This window comes from Liolophura sinensis, chromosome 12 (genome assembly GCF_032854445.1).
Source record: "Liolophura sinensis isolate JHLJ2023 chromosome 12, CUHK_Ljap_v2, whole genome shotgun sequence".
NCBI classification, from domain to species: Eukaryota; Metazoa; Mollusca; class Polyplacophora; order Chitonida; family Chitonidae; genus Liolophura; species Liolophura sinensis.
The window spans coordinates 20,166,878-20,192,696 of NC_088306.1; the positions used below are offsets into that span (position 1 = coordinate 20,166,878).

At 38.9% G+C, this 25,819-nt stretch overlaps 2 protein-coding genes across 2 annotated transcripts; one reads left to right on the forward strand and one right to left on the reverse strand.

The window, feature by feature from the left end:
* Positions 1-2,337: 2,337 nt before the first annotated feature.
* LOC135479648 (uncharacterized) lies at positions 2,338-6,705 on the forward strand. Its single transcript, XM_064759545.1, has 2 exons — positions 2,338-2,417; positions 5,274-6,705. Exon 2 carries the CDS (start codon positions 5,311-5,313, stop codon positions 6,616-6,618), a length of 1,308 nt encoding a protein of 435 aa, XP_064615615.1. The 5' UTR covers positions 2,338-2,417; positions 5,274-5,310; the 3' UTR covers positions 6,619-6,705.
* A 5,114-nt stretch (positions 6,706-11,819) lies between these two features.
* On the reverse strand, positions 11,820-24,432 carry LOC135479117 (metallo-beta-lactamase domain-containing protein 1-like). The gene is given in 7 exon segments (XM_064758854.1): positions 11,820-14,223; positions 14,814-14,928; positions 19,000-19,061; positions 19,064-19,162; positions 21,317-21,415; positions 22,790-23,005; positions 24,278-24,432. Coding segments are annotated over 6 exon segments (696 nt in total). The 5' UTR covers positions 22,848-23,005; positions 24,278-24,432; the 3' UTR covers positions 11,820-13,960.
* Positions 24,433-25,819: the final 1,387 nt, after the last annotated feature.

The window sequence follows — 25,819 nt, forward strand, 5'->3', positions numbered from 1 at the left end:
CTTGCGAAAACCAAATTCCTCAGTGTACTGATGCCATAACCTCTGCCACTTGACCGAAAAGCAACATAATCTTTACTAATCCTTGCATTCCCAAACCAAGTGCTGGACACGAAAATTGGTGTCTCAATGATATCTGTCTGATTTGGCAGACGACGCTCGCTGTGACTTTACAAACCAACACTTTCTGGACAAACCACATCTTCTTGATGAAATATAAAATAAAACCAGTAACTTCTCCAATAAATTAGAGAGAAAATGTTCCAAAAGAAAACAAATTTAGGCCTACCGAATGTTCAATGATCAATAGCCCTTCTGCTCAGTCTGTCAGCTCTTTATTTCTGACCTTGACCTTTGACATGAGTTTCTGCATGATATGGTTGGGGAAGAGGCTCGAAACCTGTACTTGCGTTATGTTGGGAGGGGGGCGGGGTCTGTACTTTAAGGATTCCGTGTAACTTTGACAAAACAAAGGCAGTATAAAAAGGACATACCGGTACACAGAAATAATCAAGATAACCAGCACAAAAATGAAGGAGGAAATGTGTAGCGTTACTGGCTTTAATATATTTGGATATCTTTTTTTTTTTTTTAATAAATAAAACACTGTCTCTATAGGGCTATGTTCTACATAAATATATAAGCCCATAGAGCTAGGTTGGGATGAATCCGCAATTTCCAAGCATGCAGAAAATGTATAAGCATGATAAATATTTTCTGTCTCTGACCCCTTCCCATATTTACCTACAATTTAACATGTACACATATATCATTGTTTAGAATGTGTAGACTGTTTATATATCCCAATGGAATTCGACTCTTACAGATGTGGAAAATTTTACTCACTGTACAGCATATAGGCTTACGTTAGCTGACTGGATTGAGGCCGAGGCGATATAGAAAAGCATGAGACTGCGTCACGCCTCACATGATGCGACCGTCTCAGCGGCGTGATATTCAGCCAAACTTCAAACAGGGTCACTTCAACCTCTGCTGATAATTTTTGTAATATCTATGAAGTTGACCTTCAGTTATATATCATATGAGTTGTTAAGATGTTCATCCAAATGACGGCGATGTTATACTTGTCCTCCTAACCTTTGAAATAGTCAATGCACTGAATAATTTACCGAAAAATTACAACTGAGAACTTCAAGGTGCAATTTTAACACACTGGAGCAGCATCGACTCTGGGATAAAACAATCATTCTAATTGTCTAATTTTATTCTGTTATTTTTTAATTTTTCGGAAAGATAGGGCCTAGTAGTAGTGCTGAAAGCAATTAATTACATTTTTTTTGGAACAGGTGTTTCAAAAATTAGAAGAATTAAGTTTATGCAATATTCGATCTTTATTTTGACAGCGCTGCATCTTTCTAGACTAAAAAAAACTGTTTTGGAGATTAATAACTGTTTTTGTGCATCTACTACAGAGCAAAATCTTTGTCTCCATAACGATGATTATGCAGGTCCTATGCAGTGTCTTCTACCTGCAGGCCTATACAGATTTCCTATAAATGATGCAGCTGCGGCGCTATAAATAGCTTAGGCTTATATAAACCCAACCTGCATGCTTCATCCATGTGATATGACCGAATTAAAGTTGAAAACGACGTTAAAACTTCAGAAAAAAAAATAAATAATAAAAAAATAATACAACAAGTATAACACTATAAACACGTACATGCTCCATCCAACATGTGTGTGCGTGTGCATGCGTACACATGCGTATTCTTTCTCCGGATTATGGTTATATTTAATGTGCGGAGCCTCCGCAGCAAAATCCCTCGATCAGGAGATTCTCACTAATGGTCATGGCTTTCTCCGGGCTATCTCCAGTTTCCTCGCACCATAATTCTGGCCGCGATTTGAACACTGACTTCACTCATTCGCCTAAAATATACCTTGCGCTCATACATCATTGAAAACTCTTGACTGCTTCTCTTTGCATCATTCTGTCCTAATTTCGTACATATATACTTTCTTATATTTCTTTGGTGGTTTGTGGCAGACGTCGTTTTGGGAATTGACCTAGCGATTATTGACCTGGAACATTGGTTAACGGCTGGTTTACGAACGTCTACTTTTACATATTTTATCAACTGTCTCACAAACTGTAAGTCGGCCTGGCTTTGCATGACCTACACGGCAGGGATATTTCTGCTTGCTAAGGATTTCCTGAAGTGTGCGAATGCTTCAAAGTTCTGTCACACTCAGTCCCTGGTCAGATGATCGCAAACGATAAGATACTTATAGAGAATTGAGCAATATCACGTATATAGCCCTTCAGATATATGGAGGAGGGATCATATGTAGTGAGTTTATAGTTACTGGTTAACTGTAAGACTTGAAACTATATATATACACAGGGGCACAGCATATGAGAAATCAGGATTTGAGATACCAAAGCTATATTCGTGGTGAGTTTGCAGCTATACACATTTCCGTGTATGCAATAGATAATACCTATAGTAGTATTCCATTCCATCTGCTGTCATTTGTGTCATTTGTGTATATTTGGTACTGATAAAATTTATACCAGATGTGAAGCATTTGTGTCACGGCCATGTGGTATAAGTCTATTATTTATGTCACGGCCACATAGTATAAGCCATTGATTTGTGTTACCGCCATACAGTATAAGTCAATAATTTATGCCACGACCACATAGTATAAGTCAATAATTTATGCCATGGCCACATAGCATAAGTCAGTAATTTATGCCACGGCCACATAGTATAAGTCAGTAATTTATGTCACGGTAAGTCATTCATGTTACGGTAAAGTCAAGCATTTATGTCATGTTCATACGGTAAAGTCAAGCATTTGTGCCACACTCGTACGATAAGTCAAACATGTCATATTCAGAACGGAAATTAAAAATTTAAGTCCTATTCATTCATTTTTGTCACATTCAAACCGCGTAAGTGAAACATTTATGTGACGTTCGTACGGTACAGGTCAAACATTTATGTCACATTCATACCGTAAGTGAAACATTTATGTGACGTTCGTACGGTACAGGTCAAACATTTATGTCACATTCATACCGTAAGTGAAAACATTTATGTGACGTTCGTACGGTACAGGTCAAACATTTATGTCACATTCATACTGTAAGCGAAACATTTATGTGACGTTCGTACGGTACAGGTCAAACATTTATGTCACATTCATACCGTAAGTGAAACATTTATGTGGCGTTCGTACGGTACAGGTCAAACATTTATGTCACATTCATACCGTAAGTGAAATGTTTAGGGCCCATTTTTACCCATGCATGAGTTAATCATTGTGTTCTTTTCAATTAAACTGTTAGATCACATGATGTCCGCTGTCATTCTGTTTCAGAATCCCATTTTATTACGTAACTGACCAGTAGCGTGGGTTAATTCCGTCATTATGTGCTTTATTTCTCAGTTTATATATATATTCATTTTGCCTCAGTTACCGTATACACTCAAAAAATTCATCTGTTAATTTCAACAGAATGTCTGTTGTCTGAGTGACGCTAGACTGTATTATGTTATTGCAACAGATCATTGTGTTAAATATAACATACATATTCTATTAATTCAACATAGAATTTCTATCAGACTTACAGGATATTATGTTGAATATGACACATTGTTATGTTATAACAACGGAATACATTCTCGCATCACTCAGGCGACATACTTTTTGTTAAATATTAACAGATTACATTTTTTTCAGTATACGACATTCCTATTTATATATCCATGCCACTGATCATCATTAGGCTCATACGTCCACTAATGTTACGTCTTTTACAGTAACTCAGTATCCATGTAGCATGCTGTAACTCTTTACCTTCATCCAATCCGTAAATTTATCCGATGCCTTTCATTCATTTTGTTAATTCATTTCTTCGCATATATATAACTTAAAGTTTTAGAAGTTGCATTTCTCAATTCATTTCACTGCTTGTTGGGGTTTGTGAATGGCGCGTCTATGACACACCAATATGGTGTGTACATCTGTGCGTCACATGGCGGGAAGTTCGTCAGTAACTTGCTAAAGGTCGGTGGTTTAACCCTGACACTCAAATAATCAATTGATCTTAAAATCTGTACATAATTTTATAATCATGTCCAACATATTCACCATCCTAGCCCAGCAGTAATATCATTTGATTTTGATTTTTCTTTGCTCCCATCACTTTATTCTGTTCATGTACATGTCATTTGTTCTTTTTGTTGTCTATGTTATTTTATGTATATACGTTGATTTTATTGTTAAGGAGATCCCCTCGTGAGCTGTGGGAAATCCTCAATAAACAAATAAAGAATTACAATTACAATTGCACTTATGTTTTCTCCACCTACATAATCCTGAGCACCATGTACATCGCAGTACATGGTAAGTAATTCTCGAGTATCGAGTATGTGGCTAAAACATAAATTAATGAATAGATAAATCTCAACTCTTTTATAACATTCATAGACTAGCCTTGATATTAAATATATATTTAATATTTGAATGCTACTATGGGCTCTATGTGCCATGCTGACAGTATCTAGGAACTCTGACTTCACATCACCTTTTTTTCCTCATGCTCACCAGAAGAAAGGAATCTTTTGGAACATTATCTGAGTCATGATTTACTCATGGGTAAACTAGTTATTCCAACACTCAGTGTCGTGATTAGAGTTGGAAAAATTTCCTGTGACGTCGGAGTTCCTAAGCTTTGATAGTATGATCCATAAATCCCACCTTAGAATTCAAATTTTTGAATATAAAAAATCTAAAAAAAATAAATGAAAGTATATTTATGCATAGCTTTAAGTGGTCTATTTAGTGATGCCTACTTCGATTTTTAGAGGTCTTTTCCTTTAACTGAATGGTGTTTTACGCTGGACTCAAGAATATTTCACTTATACGACGGCGGCCAGCATTATGGTGGGAAGAAACCGGGTAGATCACAAGGGAAATCCACGACCATCCGCAAGTTGCTGGTAGACCTTCCCACTTAGGACGGAGAGGAATTCAGCATTGTAAATGATATGGTTTGTAAAGCTCACCTTTACATCTAAACATTTGACTGCATCTACTTGAACTAATGAACAATAATCTAAAAATGTATTAAGGAATGTATTTTCAGATACAGTTTTTATTGACACGTAATTCATTCTTGTTTTCTTTCACGTATTTTAAAGAAAAATAAATACGTATATGTGCATATACCTTTAGCTATTATTTATTCATATTTATTCATTTACATAAACCATGTTTGCAAATTTTCGTTTTGTTCACAGAGAGGATAAGCACATGCTTGTTCAGAATTAGTCGACCATGACACACGGGTGTGGCAGTGTCTCGAGTGCCGGGGCGTCATTCTCCGGATTCAGCGCTGGGACGTCAACGTCATTCAACATTGCCGCGGCAACCAGCGTGCGACGCTCAGGCTCGTCCAGATCCCAGGCCAACACGGACGACGACTGCACAGAATGCTGTGCATGCACGTGCGTACTTTGTTTCACGGGGTTGGGATATTTACTTTGCATCAAAAAGATGACGAAAACCAGCCGAATTCAGCTGGCCTGGTTTTGGATGATCGTCATGTCGGTCAGCCTGTCCTTGATCGTGGGATTGGGCATATACGGAGAGAAATCCTTCCCGGCTGCCTTCACAGATATGCGCATGCTCACGCAAGGTTTTTCCACGTTCATGTGTAATTCAGTCAAACTGACGTCATCGCACCCCATGAGCGTCTATCTGATGCCAGAAGTACCTCAAATCGACACGTCCATTCGGGAAACTTACAATATGAGTAGTAGTATGTATCTCTCAGGAGAATCGTATGAATACTGGGGGTTTTACCTTCTGCAAGGATCAAAGGTTACGGTGTACAGTTGCTCTAGTCGAACAGTGACTCTTTTGATCATTAAAAGCTTTGACAACCTGCAGACGTGGAAAAGGGACGATTCCTGTTCGGACTGTGTGATGAGCAGACAAGTTCTCAGCCTCACCGGCAACTGCGTGTTCTTTGACTTCGATTACACTCGATACGACTTGGACGTTTTCGACTCGGACGACTACTACTTTGTCTATGTCACCAACGCCCTTTCTTCCCATGTGTCCGCAAGGTTGTACGTCAACCGAACCCTTTACAACGTCACTTCCGCCAAAGATCGCTGCAACTTTGGCTATACCTGTTTCTTTGAGCTGTCTTACTTGTCACCGGAAGTTGTCGTGTATCACATCGGTACAGGCGTAATAACAACGACCGTCGACATGAAGACACACTGCTTACCACAAGTCGGTCTCTACATCGCCTTCTTTCTCCTACCGGAGTTAGCCATAGCCATTTTGTTGACGATCCTGATCAGAAAAAAATGTACAGATCCAGTTGACGTCACCATCAGGAGAGAACGTCGGAACGTGCAGCTGAGGAACGAAGGCCCACGAACACCGCTCTTGTCGCGCCGGGCTCCAGGATCTGGGGTCGTTTCCGGGCAGCCTCGGTCAAGGGCATCGCCTCTTTTGAACCCCTTAAGTGAGCAAACAGAACCCCCTCCAAAATACGAGGATGTTGAGCGACAGGGGCTAGGCCAGGGTCCACCTAGCTACGAGGAATCCATTAAAGTTCATAATAAATAATAAGTACTGGTATTTATCATAGATAAATTTGAGCAACAAGCAAGCGAAAACCGGATGTCATCCTCAAATAGTAATATCAGAAGAACGAAAAGGGACACGAACTTCGAATACATGCCAAATGGTGTGCATTACGGAACTTGCTTTGTCAAACATGTCAATTTTTCACACTTTAAAATTTTATTTATTTACATGAGTTGTTTGTTTGTTTACTTGTTTGAAAGCCAGTACACGTTTTGTGCATATAAATACACTCGAAAAATTAATCTGTTAATTTTAACAGAAAGTCTGTTGTCTGAGCGATGCTACAATGTATTCTGCTGTTGAATACAGCACACATATTCTATTAATTCAACATAAAATTCAACCTATTCTGTTAATTCAGCCTCTCCGGCCGTACGTGGGAAAGTCTGTTAGTAACCTGCGGATGGTCGCCGGTTTCCTTCCATCATAATGCTGGCCGCCGTGGTATAAGTGAAATGTTCTTGAGTACGGATAAAAAACACCAAATAAATAAATAAATCAATCAAATTGTAGTTATCTAACAGAATATTATGTTGAGTATAACAGAATATTGTGTTATAATAACAGAATACATTCTAGCATCATTCAGACAACAGATATTCTGTTAAAATTAACAGATTAATTTTTTGAGTGTAGCGTATTATGAGCATTCTAATTAAATGCGTAGACTAGGATATCTGTGCGTACACGATATACATATGAAGCGGACAGGCCCAGGTATCTATATGTGGGTATCCTGTCTATTGTTAAACTCAAGTAAGTTTATTATAGCCTCCACACTGACTCGGCCATTGATCCAGAGACATTCTCTCTACCCAGCTGATTGATTGATTGGTGTTTAACGCCGTGTTCAAGGATTCTCCGAATGAGTTTATAGGCCATACAGAGGACAGACATTTTCGACAAACCACAAGAGTGTGAATATCTGCAGCTGACCTAGCGAATGCTGGATGCGTATTTTTATTTCACGGCTTTGCACAGGAATAGCGCTTCTAAAAACAGTTGGAGCTCTAGATCTGAGATCTGCTTCATTCTTCTCAGCTTAGATTTCAGAAATACTATTAATGTGGAAGCTAAGCTGGAAACATGGCAAACCGATCTCAGAGCTATGGGAGTTCATGAGTTAAATGGGAAGCATTAGCTTTATTTGTTGGATGTTCAACGTGACACCAAGTAAAATTCTAACAGGAATTCCACATTCCAAAAATTAGGAGAGTCTAGCCTTAGGTCTTTCGTTCATCTGTCCGTCTGACCATCAGTCCTTCCGTTCATCTATCCGTCTGGCCATCAGGTCCTTCCGTTCATCTGGCCGTCTCGCCATCAGTCCTTCCGTCCATCAGTCTGTCTGCCATCCACCCTTGTGAAGCTGGGTCAAATGTTTCGCTACAAAGTACCTCAAATTACTGTGCTCCCTTTTATTGATTTGTTCACTGAATGATTGGGTGAAAGTTGTACAGGGTATCTTTGCATGAAAAACTGCATACAAACCAGGGCATGTGGCTGTTGACGACATTACATAATAACAAGGCAACATACGCATGGTGTAAAACTCCGCATACCATTTTTAAACAATTCCGTTCTAAGACTCAATTACTATACTTGGGTCTTATAGCAAAATTTAAATATAATATAACTCCAGTGAGTATATGGTTTTGTTCTCAGTGTAATGTACATCCACTAACAACTGTGGACACACATCAGCAATGTGTTTGCTTGTCGTAATGTACATTCACTAACAACTCTGAACACACACTGGTAATTCGTCTGCTGTCGTCATCTACGTCCACTAACAACTGTGGACACACAATGACAATCTGTCTGCTTGTCGTAATGTACATCCACTAACAACTGTGGACACACATAAGCAATGTCTGCTTGTCGTAATCTACATCCACTAACAGCTGTGGACACACATAAGCAATGTCTGCTTGTCGCAATCTACATCCACTAACAAATGTGGACACACATCGGCAATGTGTCGGCTTGTCGTAATCTACATCCACTAACACCAGAGGAAATTTACAGCCACTGACAGCTGAGGACACACATCGGCAATGTGTCTGCTTGTCGTTATCTACATCCACTAACAACTGTGGACACACATCAGCAATGTGTCTGCGTATCGCAACCTTCTTCCAATAATCTCTGTGGGCGAGATGGTTAGGGTGTCATCGGGGCACAATGATCCAGGAGCCTCTCACCAATGCGGTTGCTGTGAGTCCGGCTCATATTGGCTTCCACTCCGGCCGTAAATTTTCTAGCAACCTGTGGATGGACGTGGGTTTTCTCCGTGATCTGCCCGGTTCCCTCCCACCATCCTGGCCACCATCGTGTAAGTCAAATATTTTTCAGGATGGCATACTACGCCAATCAAATAAATAAATAAATCAAATAACCATTCTGAGACAATGAGCATGACAAATAAAACGATCGTAAAGTCCAGCACATGCGCTGTACGGAATATCACGTGGGATAAATAAAAGCACCTAGAAATTTATGCCTATGCTACAACCTAGGACCTTAAAAGAAAAAGTTGTAACTCTTTGCTTAGCCTTCAGCATGAAAGGGATAGTGCAACGACTGGTTGACCCCTATCAATATAATGGTTCGGGCGGGCAGCTTATTTGCCTTTGATAAGTTGTCTCAGTGAAGCAGCGCTAGATAAAATAGCGGTGGAAATCCGTCCTGCAACAAGGAAGCACATTACATGCACTCTAAGGAATCCTTCGTCGTCATATGACTGAGAAATTGTTAAGTAGGACGTTAAACCCCAAGCACTCACTCACTCGTTTTTTTCATGTGACTAAGAATACATATGAACATGAACTAATGAACATGAATTCTTGCACATGAACTGAGTTTCCGACTATGTTTGAGCTCAGGTAAATCATAAATGCCATAACATTGCCATCACCAACTTTGCTGAATTGTATTTTTCTGCAAAGTGCTTGTTCGTACCACGATAAAGAAATCTCGGTCACTAGAACCACCAGGAGATTGCATCAATCAATTGTATTGTATCAAAATCATTGAATGAATCGCATGGAATAAAACTGTAACGGTGAATAATTAAGACAATGAACAACACTGTAATCATGATATAGCATTGGAACTGGGAATAACATTGTAACCTTGACTGTCGTATTGTAACTATGAATAACATTGTAACTATGAATAACATTGTAACTTTGAATGACACATTCTATGTATGTATGAATGGGGTTTTACGTGGTAGTAGGATTCAGCTGGTGGACTAAGCATCTCCGAGGACTGGTCCCGTTGCATTGTTTAATGTGATTGTATGTTAAATATGGCGACAGCACAACATTTTGAGTAACTCTAGACCAGTGACGTCTAAAATATTGCAATTAACATCACTGCAATTTTTTATTACCTAACTGTGCTTACGTCATGGTACTAGCGGGCGTGTAATTTGCGGGCGTGTAATTTGCTACTTTTTAAGCATCTTCGTGAACAGAATAAAACCCTGACTGGGGCAAATTGACAAGGGGCTGTAGTTCACCAATTACGTGTGACCATTTGCCAGCTATCACATTGCCGAAGTTGCTCTGGTTTTACTCTCTGTGCTGTACGTCTTTAATTATATTAACAATTTTTCAGCCGTGTGACGAGGAGTCATTAAGTGTGTGTACTTATACTGTGTTTTCCCCCGTGCCTCCACAGTGCTTTTGCCACTGAAGACATTAGGCATGACACCCCACTAAATTACATTATACTGACACCTGGCCAACCACTCCTGTTTCTTTGCTCTAAGCACTCATGCAGTGCTAAGCATGATGATGTCATATTCGGGGCTGGCGCAGAAAATATTTTCAGAATATCTGTAAGCTCAATCAAAAAATTGCTGAAACCAACTAGAAATTTGATGAATCAACGAAATTTCTGCCAAACTTCAACGCCTCATAGCACTGGAAGGCGAGGATTTTGAGGAAGAACTGTTCTTTTCCGAAGCATTCAAAAGCGAAAAAGAGCGACTCAGGGCCTTTTGCATTTTGACTAAAACTGAGTGTGTTTTTACTAGTGTTCTCACTGTCGTCACTTCTCTGGTTTTACTCTCTATAAGCTGTAAGTCTTATTTGACACTGCTCACTCTGAAACATCCGGTTTCCGGTGGAAACCCACGACTACGTTGTGCAAACGGGATGGATGTATGCGTTTTCAGTCATTCAGGGGCCATTTTACCACCCTCGCGTCTGTAAGAGACGTCTCAGATGACCTACATTTATCAAGTGTCTTTACATTTAACCCAGCGCTCTGAGAAATTAAAAATATGTACACAGATTCTTTATAGCAAAACAATGTACAAACCACAATCTGAGTTTTTTCCTCATTAATTTTTTACGTACATGTAACTATGACTGTGGTCACGACAGGCTTATTATCTGAGCAAGTCGGATTGCCTGGTATAAACCACAGCCCTTTAACTGGCAAAAGTTCTGACTCAAAATCACAACCGAGGCTGAATTCCAGCAAGCGAAGACCTTGACGAGAACCCTGCTTCACGGATACCAGTGTCATAAATCGGAGCTTCAATGTCGTCCACACTGGGTTCCAATTGATCCATTTCGAAAATGACGTTGAGCGGAGTCGCAAGCTTATAATTACAAATTTTCAAGATTATACAGATTCTAAGGCCCCAGCGCATGCCGAATCGGGCATGAACTACGGCCTGTTGTCTTTAAGCCTCGCAGATCATCTCATATTTCAGCCACCGCATTGCGGGCTGAGGGCGGATGAGGGTGGTGGGGGTGGTGGGTGCCGCTGTACTTCATGATCAAGCAGGTTAGATTGGTGGCTGTCATTTAGAAAGGAGTGACAGCAGTATCGTTATTTGGGATTTACATCATCCAGGTATAGCACAGATTCTAGCTTGATGGCTGAATGATCGAAACAGTTGACATGTATTTCTGATTACGTGTCAGACGGACTCGGAGGTCACTGGTTCGAAAACCGGGTTCGTCTGAATCAATTTTCGCAAAGTGTAAATCCCACAATAACGACAATATATGTTCCCTAAAAACCAGCTCGTCTAGAAAACGGGAAAATGGGAAAATGAAATGAACATGTATACCACGCTGTTATGGCTACATGTGCCTTGGTTTCAGCAGGACTGAAAAACCCCCAAATAACAATGCTTAACGCATTTATTTTTTTCATTCAATATACATGTTTTATTTCACTTCACATGCACGTAACACATTTCAATAAGTAGTCATGGCTGAAGTAAATCATCAACAGATTGTTTGTTAGCATGTTTGCAAATAGAATTATTATTATTGCTTCCACAAAGTGAGAGCTGTTAAATAAACTTGGCTACGAATTGAGACCACACCAGTTAGAACTAGCTGAACGGAAGTTAATAGTCACCCATGGGAATACTATTACTGTACACGTCTTGATATATTTGGTCCAAGGACCGATTCCATCAAGACATTTTTAAAATTTAAAATACGATCTTTAACCTCATTTTTTCGGTTTTATAATGTACAATTTTGTCCACCTCACCAGTTTTATCTCTTGCCACATGTATCCAAATTTCAACTTTCAGTACCAAAAACTGAGCGTTGTGGAAAGATTTAAAATTTCGACTTAAAGCCAGAAATGGGTTTGTGGAATCGGTCCCTGGTTCATTAACAATAGGGATCAGTGTGAATGTTAACCAAACATATCACACCTTGCCAAGAATACCTTATGTAATACGAAATGACACCAATACACACACCTACATGGATATGTACTACATTGTATGAAAAATTGTTTTCCAAAAAAACATGAGCAAAATGTTTTTAAAGACACCTACAACCAATATTTTTTTCAATTACACACACTTGTATTTTCAGCCAACAATCACCTTTTGTTCTCGTGTGTTTTAGAGCTTAAAAACTAGGACTTCAGTGAAGGGACAGATGCATACATGAAATGTACTAAATACAGGAGAGAAATGACAAAAAGCTACTTGCTATAGTATAGAGAACATCAGCAGAACACCTTATACTAGTACTGGTCATATGGTGTATCCTGTAACAAATCCATCAAACAAGTAGGGAAGGTGTAGGAATGGCACATGACTTGTGTAAATAAACAAACAAAAACAAACAAGAAAATAGAAAAACACTGTGCAATACATTAATCATACCCCTCAGCTCTAAGCACAGTAGCATGAGAAAGTGCGTCTACAAGTTAATTAAGACACAAGCCCAAAAACCTTGAAAAAAATATTCAAGGTCACTGAAACAATCACAGGGTAGTTCCCAATGACTTGGTGCGTATATGGGATCAACATGTTTACACTAAAAGGTTCAAGAGATATCATGTCACAAAATCTACATCTGTAAGTTTGAACTACAAAAGAAGGAATCTCTGGAGTATCATCTATAATTTCATTTAACTTTTTATCCGCTCGATTTCGTACTTGTTGCGTCTATTGACGAGGACCTAAGGAAGTGCAGCGCTGAGTATTGATAAAATATGCACACGGAAACTAGACAATGATGAAGTTATAAATATTTTCAGTGGATACTGCCTTCAAAATTCTGGGTCTGTAGGAAAAAATGATAGGGTGACAGTAAAATTGTTTCTGAGGTAATACTTCATAACTATAAAAGAACCCTTGCGCACAAACTGCGTAGGCAAATTCACTAATGATGAGCTCACAAAGTTTTTTGAGGCAAAGCACAATCCTTGACTTCATAAAGAAAGGAATCTCCATCCATGTCCCTCATGCCCATTTTCTCCATGACCATTCACCCAATCAACTTCACACTGCCGGGTATATCTTGGTGTAGGGGAAATGTGAACACTCCAAATTGATACACACTGGAGAGTCCTATCCCGAGACCTGTGGTGACGAGAGGGAATGTTCACATTTACCCTCCGCCAAGGTCAACCTTCTTGTGCATTGCGGAAAACTCAAGTAAGTGCAGTGTCAAGTATTTGAAACATTGTGTATGCAAATTAGGCAATAATGAGGTCATGCATACTTCCTTAGCATGACATTTACACCCTGCGAAAGGTCTGAATTATTTTCAATGGTCACTGCATCATTACAACTTTCTTGTGATACAAGTTCTTGCTTTTTAAACCGGCTATAAGCGTAAAGGGAACAGAGTGTTTACGAAGACAGACGAAGCTAAAGGAACAGACGTATAGTTGGACTGACACCAACACCTGAAACAATACCTCAGGCCAATGTCGACCAAGGGGTAAAATAGGTAACATCCATGCTGACTACACGTAATACGGTTTTCACAGCCCTTGCAAAGCCCGACATCACGACGTACCTAGAGATTGGACTATCACATTAGTCCACCTCGAACACGTTGTAGGCAACAGTTTCTGTAAAATTCGAGCCCCACGTGTGAGTGAACTCCTCATAGATCAACACAGAGCGCGGTTGACTTTTGAAGGATTCTGGCACCTTGAACATTCCACCGTGGCCCGGTACAATGTGGTCCGCCTTCTTCAAGACGCGGAGACGAGAACTCTGCTGGAGCTCGGGATTCTCGCTGTTCTGCTGCCACAAGTGTGGGTTTTCCAGGTCATCCTCACACTCAAACAGGTCCCCTATATCATAGACAAGTATGTTTGATAATTTATTTACTTATTTAATTGATTGGCACTTTATGCCGCACTCAAGAATATTTCACTTAAACGACGCCAGCCAACTTTATGGTGGAGCAAACCGGGGAAAACCCACGACCATTCACAGGTTCCTCTGAGACCTTCCCCCGTACGGCCGGAGAGGAAGCCAACATGAGCTGGATTTGAACTCATCGCGACACCACTGGTGAGAGCCTAAAGGATCCATTGGGCCGCGCCGGCATGCTAACCACCTCGGCCCTATATTTTTGTTAGATCTCGGCGTCAAAACAGACATGCGTATACCAGTCGTCAACAAAAATGGACCTCAAGGTCAATAATCGCAATGCCAATTCCAAACACAATGTTCAACTCGAAGTAAACATATGAAACACAATATTATGACAGATAAACAAAGACCTCATTTGTCTCATGAAGTAGTCCCCTGAAAGTATATCTTTGACGTGAATCTCTTTTCCACAGGAATGAACTTCTGATTTAGATCATAAAACCATATTCAATTTAAGTTTTAAGCTTCAATAACACAATCCATAGCTATGTAAAGGCAGACCTACCGGCGATCACGACCGTCCCGTGGGAGGTATTCCTGACGATGACCGACACGTCAGCACCTGTGTGACCAGGCGTGGGAAAGACCTCTACGTTTTCATCAATCTCATACGGGATGCCCTAAACGAGTGGCAAGGGGTTAGGGGAAATGTGGCAAGAGGTTGGAGGAAAGGAGAGAGAGATGGAGATGTATTAATTTAACATTAATTTAAACTTTGAATTCAAACTTTTCCGAATGTTGACATGCAATGTGCTTTTGATATTTTCTCACATAAAATGATCTTGTTTATGACAGCATGTTTTTTTTTGTGTTACTTCACCCCCTTGAGACATAGAAAATAGCGATTGTTCATCGCCAAAAGGGCATTGGAGTAGACTATAGCGGAAGACAAACTGTTTCACATGTCGATGTGTTTCTGACATTCTTTCCCCCCAATACAATACAGAATAGCTGCGAAAAACTTTTCTCTATTCAAAGACATATTATTCCGTGTTGTATTCTGTAGTACAGCTTTATAATACACCATCACGAATGCGGTCCGTACCATATGAAACCACAGCATATCATGCAACCAACTATCAGAATGTGACGAGAGCTGGATTGCGAACAGAAAACCTTTTCACTCAGCTGTGGGTAATTGGATTCGACCGATGGCTTCTTTGACATGGTACATGCTACACAGCTGTCACTTTTCGTCAAGAGTCAAGAATGTTTCGCTTACAGGTTTATGGGTGGAGGAAGCCGAGTTAAGAGGGGGGCATGGCAATGGAACAAATATACTCAAAACTATATACGCATGAAGCTAATTTGAACTGTTTTCTATTGCATTCATTATTATTGTGGTTTCAAATTCCACCAGATTTTCACATTTAACGCAATAATCCTGGAGCGATGGCAGCGTTAAAACAGAATAGTCGGTAATCACAGTTCACGGTCTTCCTGATGCTGACGGTGGACACACCAAGCACTTTGTCCTAACGCTGCCATACCTCCTGGATTGTCCTAAAATGTGAAAATCTGGTGTAAATTGAAGCCACAGTCGTTAATGAATACTCACCTTAATGTTGAGTTAACACTCTGTTTAATACTAAGAGTAAACAATATAAAATTGCTTTTGTGCGTTTATATTTTTGTTAAGTATACATGTACCCGGCAAAAAACTTCCCGACGCAAACCTACAGACCACCCATGTGGTAAGCTTTGTGGTAACGTATGTACATGTATCGGATCCAAATTATCTCCGAAGTGTTTTGGTAAATCACACAAAGGTATACTGACCCACATGCCATTATTTTTGTGTTTAAAGATTGATAAAAAAAAAAACAGGCGTATTAGAATTTATGCTTCAGTAATATCAAGCAGAATATCATGTCAACATGCATATTATTCCACACTCACAAGCACGTGCCACGCAAACAAAGCAGTCCCGAGCTAGGCAATTTATATTCTCCTTCTACTGTATACAGTAAAAGTTTAGAAATAATGTGTACGAGAACAAACGACAAGCTCCGTTGTACAATGTGCTCTTATCTTATTGCATGCTTGGGACTGACTTGCTTCAGAGGCACGTTGTCTTTCGCAAAATCGAAGAACCATCGGTAAATAAAATGCTTTCATGAAAAATCAAACAAGCAAATAGTGTGAACACACCCATGATATCTTATTATATTTAATAAAAATTATGAGAAAAACAGATGATGAAACTCTACCTTTTTCCAAATTAGAACAATCTGTTGTTTTCCTTCGGTCGACCTTACAGCAATATTCATAATTTAAAAGGATGTCCCTCTTAATCCCTTATTATTCGTTTCCAGTTTTAAAAAAAATGTATTAAACGAGATTCAACCTTCAGTCTCAATAGGATTCCACATACTTTAGCTACATTTTCAGACAATCTATACGTACTTATAAATATAAAAAGGATATTTTCTTTAGTTTCCCTTTGCACTGGAGATCCAAAATGGCTCCATTTTCACAATGTCCATATGGTATTAATTTTCAAATATTTCCACCATTACAAAAAAACACTACACAAAGATGAATACTCCAGGCCGTTATGCTTAAAAAAAAGTATGAATTCACCATCTGTTTTCCTGTCACCCCAAAGTATAATATACCTGATCAAAACCATGCAGCAAATACTGGTCGCCATGGCAAATCTCATAGCCCACGATGTATATGGCATTGGGGAACAGATTCAGGTTGCCCACGTGATCCGAGTGACCATGCGTGCAGACGACAAAGGCAATCGTATCAGGTTTTACACCCGACTCCGTCAACTCTGATAAATAAAGTGGAAAATACAGCCATGTACTGGCTCTGTTGGTTTTGTTTTTCAAAATTGCCATCCAAGAAAGAAGATTTTTTTCAAGGACTTTCAAAGATAATTCAGTTCAAAGATCTGTCTATACAATTATTCGAATGACTGATAGATACTATTTCTGTTGCTTATATTACTTATCTGCCAGCTTAGAACAGAGCACAAAATCTGACCTTGAAAATCTATTTACTTTCAAGGGCGTACCCCCGCCCCCCCCCCCCCCCTCCCAAATTTTTGCACTTTTGAACACTTTGTAAACCTTGTAACAAAACATAAATCAATTAACATAAGTGATGTTTCCTGGGACAGGATAGCTATTTCCAGTGTCATTACACTTGTAGTGCTGCCTCATTGAACAATGTGGCCAAAGACACTGCACATGTCATGTATCTTGATCATGTTCCATCAGAATGACACATATCCAACTAACTGTTAAGCAGAGTTAGCAATGTGCTTGACTACCAAGATTACCAAAACCATGGCCATTTAAAAGTTTTAAAGGATACTTAAATGTATGGTTTAAATTTATTTCTGATAACAATAAGAACAATAAAAAAAGCCTTGCTTTTGGAATGAAAATAGTTTTGAACTACCGTCAGCCTGAAGCCTTAGCTGTCACTAGCCTGCAGTCATGACGTCAATGGTGAAAGCTATCAAAATAAGACTGAATGAAGGAAGTGTGCGCATACTAATACCTCGGACATTTTTCTACAAATTCTCAGTCTCAGAATTTTGAGAAATTTTAAGGTCTTTATTTATTCCAGAATTCATTTTTGGATATTTGACTCCATCCATGATGTCATCAATCTCTAGAAAGTCATTATTGCTATAAACAAACTTCACGTAATTAAAACGACATTCTCTTCTAAGAACCAAAAAATCTAAAGTTTGGATAATAAATTGAAGTTCAGTGTCAAAAAATTTTTATTTATTCTTTTTTTTCTTATTTCCTTTCACTTCTATGATTCTGTTGATCATCAATCAACAATGAGGCCTACAGTCGTAGAATTTGTTATACATGTATGCTTTCATATCATAAAGTACCCATAGCATGTGGTTTATGAGTGATGAAATGCCCCATACTTCTACACAGAGCACCACATGATGTCATAATACCAGTATTCCATGAACTACTTGTAAGCCCTAAACAATGATAGTTAATAATGCATCCATATAAGAAATGAGAAAGGATCTACCTTAAAGACAATTCCTTCACCACACTCAAGAATTTATTTATTTATCTGATTGGTGTTCTATGCCGCACTCAAGAATATGTCACTTTATAAGGACACCCGCCAGCATTTTGGTGGCAGGGAACTCAGAGCCCAGGGGAAATCAGTTCAAAGGAAAATGCACCTAAATGAGGAGTCAAAATCTGACAACAAATTCACCAAGAATCACGTCACATTCCACGTTTAGATGTTAATCATGACAATCACATTCCACATTTTTCAAAACAAAAATGGCTGCCATCCAGAACATTCCACATGTCACAGTCGATTTTTAAGTAAGTCTGCCTAAACAAGGGATAAATAATTAAATAAATAAATAAATAAATAATAGCTTTAATAGGCCAATGAAGGCACATCATACCTTCAACACATTTTGTTTTTCATGAATTTGATGATTAAATTCAAGCTTTTTAAGTATGTATGTTGAACCATGTCATTAATTCATCACAAAATAAAAATAACTTGACAAGTACGATGTAAAACTTGGTAACGTGTACTAAAATGGGTACTAAAAAGAAACTTTTTTTCTTTGAATCCAAAATTTTGAATTTCGCATGTCTCTAAAATATACAACGTGTATCCTCTTGTTCTAGGCAAAGTTACAACAACCACCATTCCTGTTTTGTTGCCTTGGATACCTGATCAAATTCGTGGATGTAGAATTGATCCCTGACACAGAGGTCAAACCCAACAATATGGATGCCCTTGGGAACAGATTGAGGTTGCCCACTTTGTCAACATGACCACTGGAGCAGACAACGTAACTAATCTGCTCTGGCGATATTTCATTCTGGAGCAACCCTGGCGATCACACAAACAAATATGTCAGACCCTATAACTTCAGAGATGATAGACTGGTCACCTAACTGAAGCAAATTAGTTTTATGTTGGCCTTCACCTTTTATATACAGGATATCTTGGGAATATATAGAGATGTACCATCAGTTTTTTCAAATATATTTTTGTACTCTTCTATATGCACAGTTACAAAACAGAGTATGTTTAGAACGTATTACTAGTAATGCCATAGGCCCAGAGATCTTGAAAAAATGCGTCAAGCTCGAATAAAACAAATGTTTTGCTGCACGGCTAGGTGCATATACTGTATGGCACAAGTTTGAAGAGTGAAGGATTTGTCACTACTATCCTTAGAACGCCCAGATCATACTGCAAGTGGATCTGAGCTTTGACTGGTTCCTGGGGCTGATGCCACAAATCCATTTCTAACTCAGGCCAAAATGTGAAGTACAATCTGAAAGTTTGCTTTGGCTTTAGAGATTAAAATTTTGTCCCCTCATCAATGTTGTCTTAAGACAAATGTGTCCACATTTCAACTTGTACCAAAAACCATCATCACAGAGTTTTGAAATTTTGACATAAGTCATAAAGAGCTTTGTCAAATTGGCCCTAGATGCCACAAAAACTATGTTACAAGAATAATTAAAAACACTCCTTCTAAAAAATGATCTAATATTGGAATTTCTTTAGTGAGGACATGTAAATGTATCAGTAATAAAAGTCTGACACCAAACAGCACCATCAAATAAATTACATTTCCAATAAAAAATTTATCAGGTGGGTATAACGAGAGAATATATATATATATTTGTCATATAAATATACATGTGAAAATTTGGATATGTAATATGATTTATAATATGTACATTATATCCTGACAAAATAGCAAACAGGACTATCATCAAACCTTAAAACCTACTGAACCCTACTGATCCATGTAATTTTCAAGTTCTTATGACTGTCCTTCATCTAACTGTCTCGTACCATGCACCTTTTGGACCATACTAGCTCATTTTCAGTTGATTTTAATCGAAACCTATTCCAACAAGAACCTAAACTCTTACACATTTATGACTCCAAATATTCAAAAGGACTTCATTCTTATTTTTTTAACTTTTTGGCCATCATGTCTTAAATGAGCCAGAACCAAACTCCTCAATGTTAACTTAACCTTCCGTATTTCTACAACCTTTTCGCAAGGAGCTGAGACGAGCTCAGATTGCCGCATGGCCTGCACGAACATAAAAGCCCCTGCCGTGAGAAGGGGGACCAACTTGACCCACTTTGCAGCAGAGCGTGCGATGGGTGGTGTAGGTACAGACTATACTCATAGGGTTAAGACTTGCGGCGTAGGCCTCTATAAATATAACTGGTGTAATGCAAAGCTTTAAAACAGCACTGCTATCCAATTAGATACAAAATTTCATGGAATTCCCCCAAATTCCCATCATGGTGTGCCGTAAATTAATCGGTAGTCGATTATGGTAACGACCATCAAACAAAGTTGAGTGCCTCAGTCAGGGGTTCAATACCAGTGAAATCGAGGTCAAACTTTCTACGCCAACATCTGTCTAACAGTGGTAAACTCGCTAACACCTTAAGGGAAGAGTGTATTTTTAACCACGCAATTATTGCACAGTATTTTACGCAGTACTGAAGAATATTTTCACTCATATGACGGCGGCCAGCAGTCTTGCTGGTAAGCCATTGATAGCCCTCTAATACTCTCGTATACAGATGCAACCAAGAGAATACACGATTACTGTTATATTGAGAAATGAACACGGCAACCACCTGTTGTGTGTCATATTTTTGGACTGCATATTTCTGGTAAATATTATAAAGAATGGCCAATATTTGTCATCTACTTCCAACCCAGTCACTACGACACGGCTATGCTACCTGACTGACAGATGTTGTTGTAGTACCAGGTCTCTCGGCACATGGGGGTTCACACGTCAGACCTCCTGCAGTGCAGGATGTGCTTCTTACGGGAGCAGGATTACCCCTAATTTCCTAAACTCCCTGTCATGGATTCAACCCTGATTTTTTCGTAAGTTTTACTGCCCGCTTCTTGCGAAAAGGTTGCGGAAATACTGGATATCTTCACCACTCAGTAAGCCATAATGAACGAAGACCACCCAGTACACCACTTACTCTCCAGGATAAGCTCCCTGTCCCAAGGATTGCCAGTATCCACGATGATATTTTGAGGTCCTTTCAGCAAAGTGGATGAGCCACTGGCCTTCATCTGAGCTGTAAAGCACAATGATAACACGTAAATCGTTAACATGTAATATATCAACATATTCAGTGTCTACATGTAACCTATTACATTTAGGCACCTACATGTAACATAGTAGGTGTTTTGAAGCAACATACACGTATTAGCATACTGGTTGTTTAAATGTAACATACTAACATATTATGTTTTCATTTAACACATTTTTATTTTTCATTTCATATTAACATAGTAGATCTGCCAACAACCTGCTGATGGTCGTGGGTTTCCCCCAGGGTCTGCCCAGTTTTCTCCCACCATAATGCTGGCCGCCATCGTGTAAGTGAAATATTCTTAGGTATGGTGTAAAACACCAATCAAATAAATAAATAAATTAACATTGTAGAACATGTATGTGTCAAGTTTGGATAAAACATGTTTGTATAAAATATGCTGTGTTTCTATTAAACATACTACATTTCCATACAACATGTTACGTTGCCTACAACATATTACATTTCCATACAACATGTTACGTTTGTTTACAACATATTACATTCCCATACGACACGTTACGTTTACTTACAACATATTACATTTCATTACAACTCCCTTATAAACATATTTTAACAACCCGTTAAATTTCCATGTAACATACAATTCAACATACATACAATTATTCACTGGAGGTTTTCACTTATTTTAATAGCGTAAGTCAGGTTCATGTGTAGACTAAAATCGAGTTCTAGCATAACAACTACCCCTCACCCAGAACCTGACAAATGTGCTGACTTACAGACACTAGCAAGAGTTGTAATCGAACCCAAAACATCATTGTTAAGACACTTTCTCGCTGCAAACTAGGCCAGTGCTTCAGCGGAGTGAACTAAGGTATTTAATGTAGGAAACAAGTCATAAGCCCTGGACTTGTCATAAGGGCAAAAATCCTGTTGATTTGATTGTTTTCATGCCATACTCATAAATTTTTCACACTCATAAAAACTATGTCACTTTTATAGATGGTGGAAACCAATGTGCAGATGTGCCCATAGAAAACCACAGATATTTGGCGTGTTACTAATGAACTTTCCAACATGTGACATACTGCTATGCACTTGTGAAAGACAAGTGGTCCTCAGTGAAACGAACCTTACATTGTACACTAAGTAAACAACCTCAGTGTTGTATCCTTGGCCCCATAAGCTGTAGAGTCTGAGACATGCCAGGCAGCTAGGATGACTGCCAGAGACCATGGAGGCCGTGGGCAACACAGGTTTAGCCAGAGGGGTGTCTTTGAGACTCCTTATTCTGACAAAATTAACATGGAGGAGATAAAGAGAAAATTGGAAATGAGTTCTAATTCGGGTTAAATCTATGGATTCGGCAATGCAACAACAAGTCAGACTTACAAGATGAAGCATCATCCATAGAGCTGTAGCCCTCCTTTAGGATGATGACCTCGTACATGATGACTGACCGCAACCAAACTCACAACCTCGCAGCGTCAAACTACAGCCACAACCCAGTCTGCACGTTCATGTGTTGTAGCCTAGTTCTTTGTTTTATCGTGGGCCAAGGGCCTGCCGCTCTGGCGTAGCGTTCCAAAATTACAAGTTAAGAGTCATCTGAAAGCAATAAAAATAAGTATTGGTTTAAATAGACGTCAGATGAATGAGTAAGAGGGCAAACTGACAAAGGTGATTATGCTACAGGCTTTAAACAGAGTAGTCCACAGCATCAAGGTTTGCACATAAATAAGTTTGGCCCAGGGGCATCTCACTGTCTTACTACGCGCTATTGTGACAAAAATAAATATGTGAGACAGAGAAAATTGCAAATGAGACAGCCTGATTTCAAATTCTGACTAAATCTATGGCCACGTGGCAGTGTTCTAGCATTCTGCAGACAGTACAATCAAGGTCTATCATAGGTTTAAATGTACATATTTTAGTACATTATCATAAATTTTATTCTCAACCAAGGAGCCAATTCTAGCTCCTTTCAGCATACTGGCTGGTTAAAAAAAGTGCTTTCAATAGTTTGTTTATATTCCACAGAAACTTATTTGATCCACCATGCAGGTTCTTCTCAAGGGGCAGGAGGTGGAGTTAAATAGGCTAATTACTGATTTTTGCAAATTACTCAAGCTTTATCAGCACTGCAAGGCACTGTAACTATAGCATCTGCAGAAAAGACATATTCTCATCTATTATCATTCAAAAAGAGTTTTCCATGTAAAAGATTTTCATTTTTTTTATGGTAAAATCTTATTCAAGACCTATCTTGCCTACATTAAATTTACTTTGTTTACACCTCCAGTGTAGTTCCTCACGTGACCAAAGAGAGTGTCAATGTGTGGCTGAGAGCAACTATGACATTAACTTGTCATTGTCCATTCATGTAAATTTGTACTAAAGCAGAAAGATAAAGCAATCTATGTACTAATGTATTCATGCACTGAAATTTAAAAAAGACGTAAATCTAATTATAATCCATACCCAATCCATGCCATGAAAACAATCGAATGACAAGTGAGCCACAGTGGGGCGTCTTTAGCATTGCACGTGTACTAATAGGCAAGGGACGAGCCAATGACTTTATGGCCTACATACACGATCAGGTCAATGACCTGTAAAATCAATACCGGCACATACCTGGGTCAACAATGGAAGTTTTGGTTATGTACCCAGTATTGTTTCCCTTCAAAACAGGATTTAGACATGTTTGGGAGTAGAAAACCAGCTACCAAGTATCCAGACAACGTCTTGCAAGCACTAGAATCTAATATGCCAAAAATAAATTAATAAATGCCCAAGACAACATCATATCAACTCGAACTTGGATGAGCTGAATTCGTGCTTCCAAAATTCCAAAAAGAAAGAGCGAAATATACCTACCAGCGTGTGCATTAAATGGTATTAGATGACACAGACCGAATCCCAGGTTATTACGTTAACTTTTATCAAAAATAAGTGTCGGAGGTTTCCTTCTGGTCGTGGAGATAGAACAGTTCCCACCTCCGAGCTGGACCGAGGATTGGCCGAGGCAAGGTCCAACAACAACAAAGTAGACTGTGGAAAGTTCTGAGTGACGTCACAACATCCCCATCAATGTCCAAAATGCTAGAAAATTCGGACTATGCATCATGTGATTTTGTTGTGAATATGTGAATCAAGAGCACTGGGGGTCTAGGTATTGAAAAATTAGTCTCAAAGAAAAACGAAAAGTTTAGACGTTAGCCTTTACAACGCAAAATTATCAACATTCAACATTATCAAGGGAGTTTATTAAAGACATCTTTCGAAAAGCGCCAATGCGTCAAAGTTGTCTCCCTTGGTAATAAAGCTTCTACGGTAACGTGTCATTGCTTAACTTGATTAAGAGGGCTCAAATTTAGCACCCACTTTTATTTCACTGTTGTCATCATCTCATTAAACAACGTTGCGACACTACATTTCGTTTTCATCACATTTTATAGATTTTGGACTTCCGGCAATATTCTTAACTGGGTTTGGGTGTGTATTAATACAGTGTGAGCAGATCTGAACTACTCAGTGCATGTGGTCGTGTTTGTCAACATCCCCGATAAATAACCAAAGAAAAGCATACGGAAGGGGCATATGTGTTTTGAAAACACCCAACAACAAAAAGCGTGTTGATTTTTCCCCTGTCACGCAAACATGCATTGCCCTAAACCACAGTGGCGTTACACTAAAAAAATGTCTGTTATATTTTACATAAAGTCTGTTATCCAAGTAATGCTAGAAAGTATTGTGCCACTGTAGTAGATTATTTTGTTAAATACAACATGCATATTCTATTAATTCAACCTAAAGATTCTATTACACTAACAGGATGTTATGTTGAACATGATAAACTATTGTGTTGCAATAACAGATTACATTCTAGCAACAGTCAGGCAACAGACTTTCTGTTAAAATTAACAGATTTATTTTTTGAGTGTAGGAAGTTCATCGCTGAATCGACCTCAGCTTTAAGTCAGGGTAACTAGTCCAAGTGCACTGACTGTTGATTGATGTATATTTGGAAACGCCATAGGGCCTATTCATTGGTTACTCGACTTACAATATGGCGCATATAGCGGGTCTATGCCAAAACTTTCAACCAACAGTCGGTGTAGACCTGTTCGGACAAGGTAGCCTAACTGGTGAAGGGCGATATTTTTTTCCTGGGTCTGGCCGATTTTAAATACCTAAACCTGACTGCCGTGGTATTTGTGTATATGTGAAATATTCATGACTATACAACGTTACGCTATACAAGGAAAATGTCATCTTGGGAGACGGAAAGATACCATGCTGTTTTGATACAATTTTATGAGAATAGCCATGCGTATTGTTCTGAACTTGCAAGGAATGGCAAATTATTGTTTTTATCCCATTTCACGGAATCAGTCAAATTCCTCTACGGATTCTGCA

What these genes read in the sequence shown, in the direction of transcription:
- LOC135479648 (XM_064759545.1), top strand. Translation starts at nt 5,311, where the DNA reads ATGACACACGGGTGTGGCAGTGTCTCGAGTGCCGGGGCGTCATTCTCC.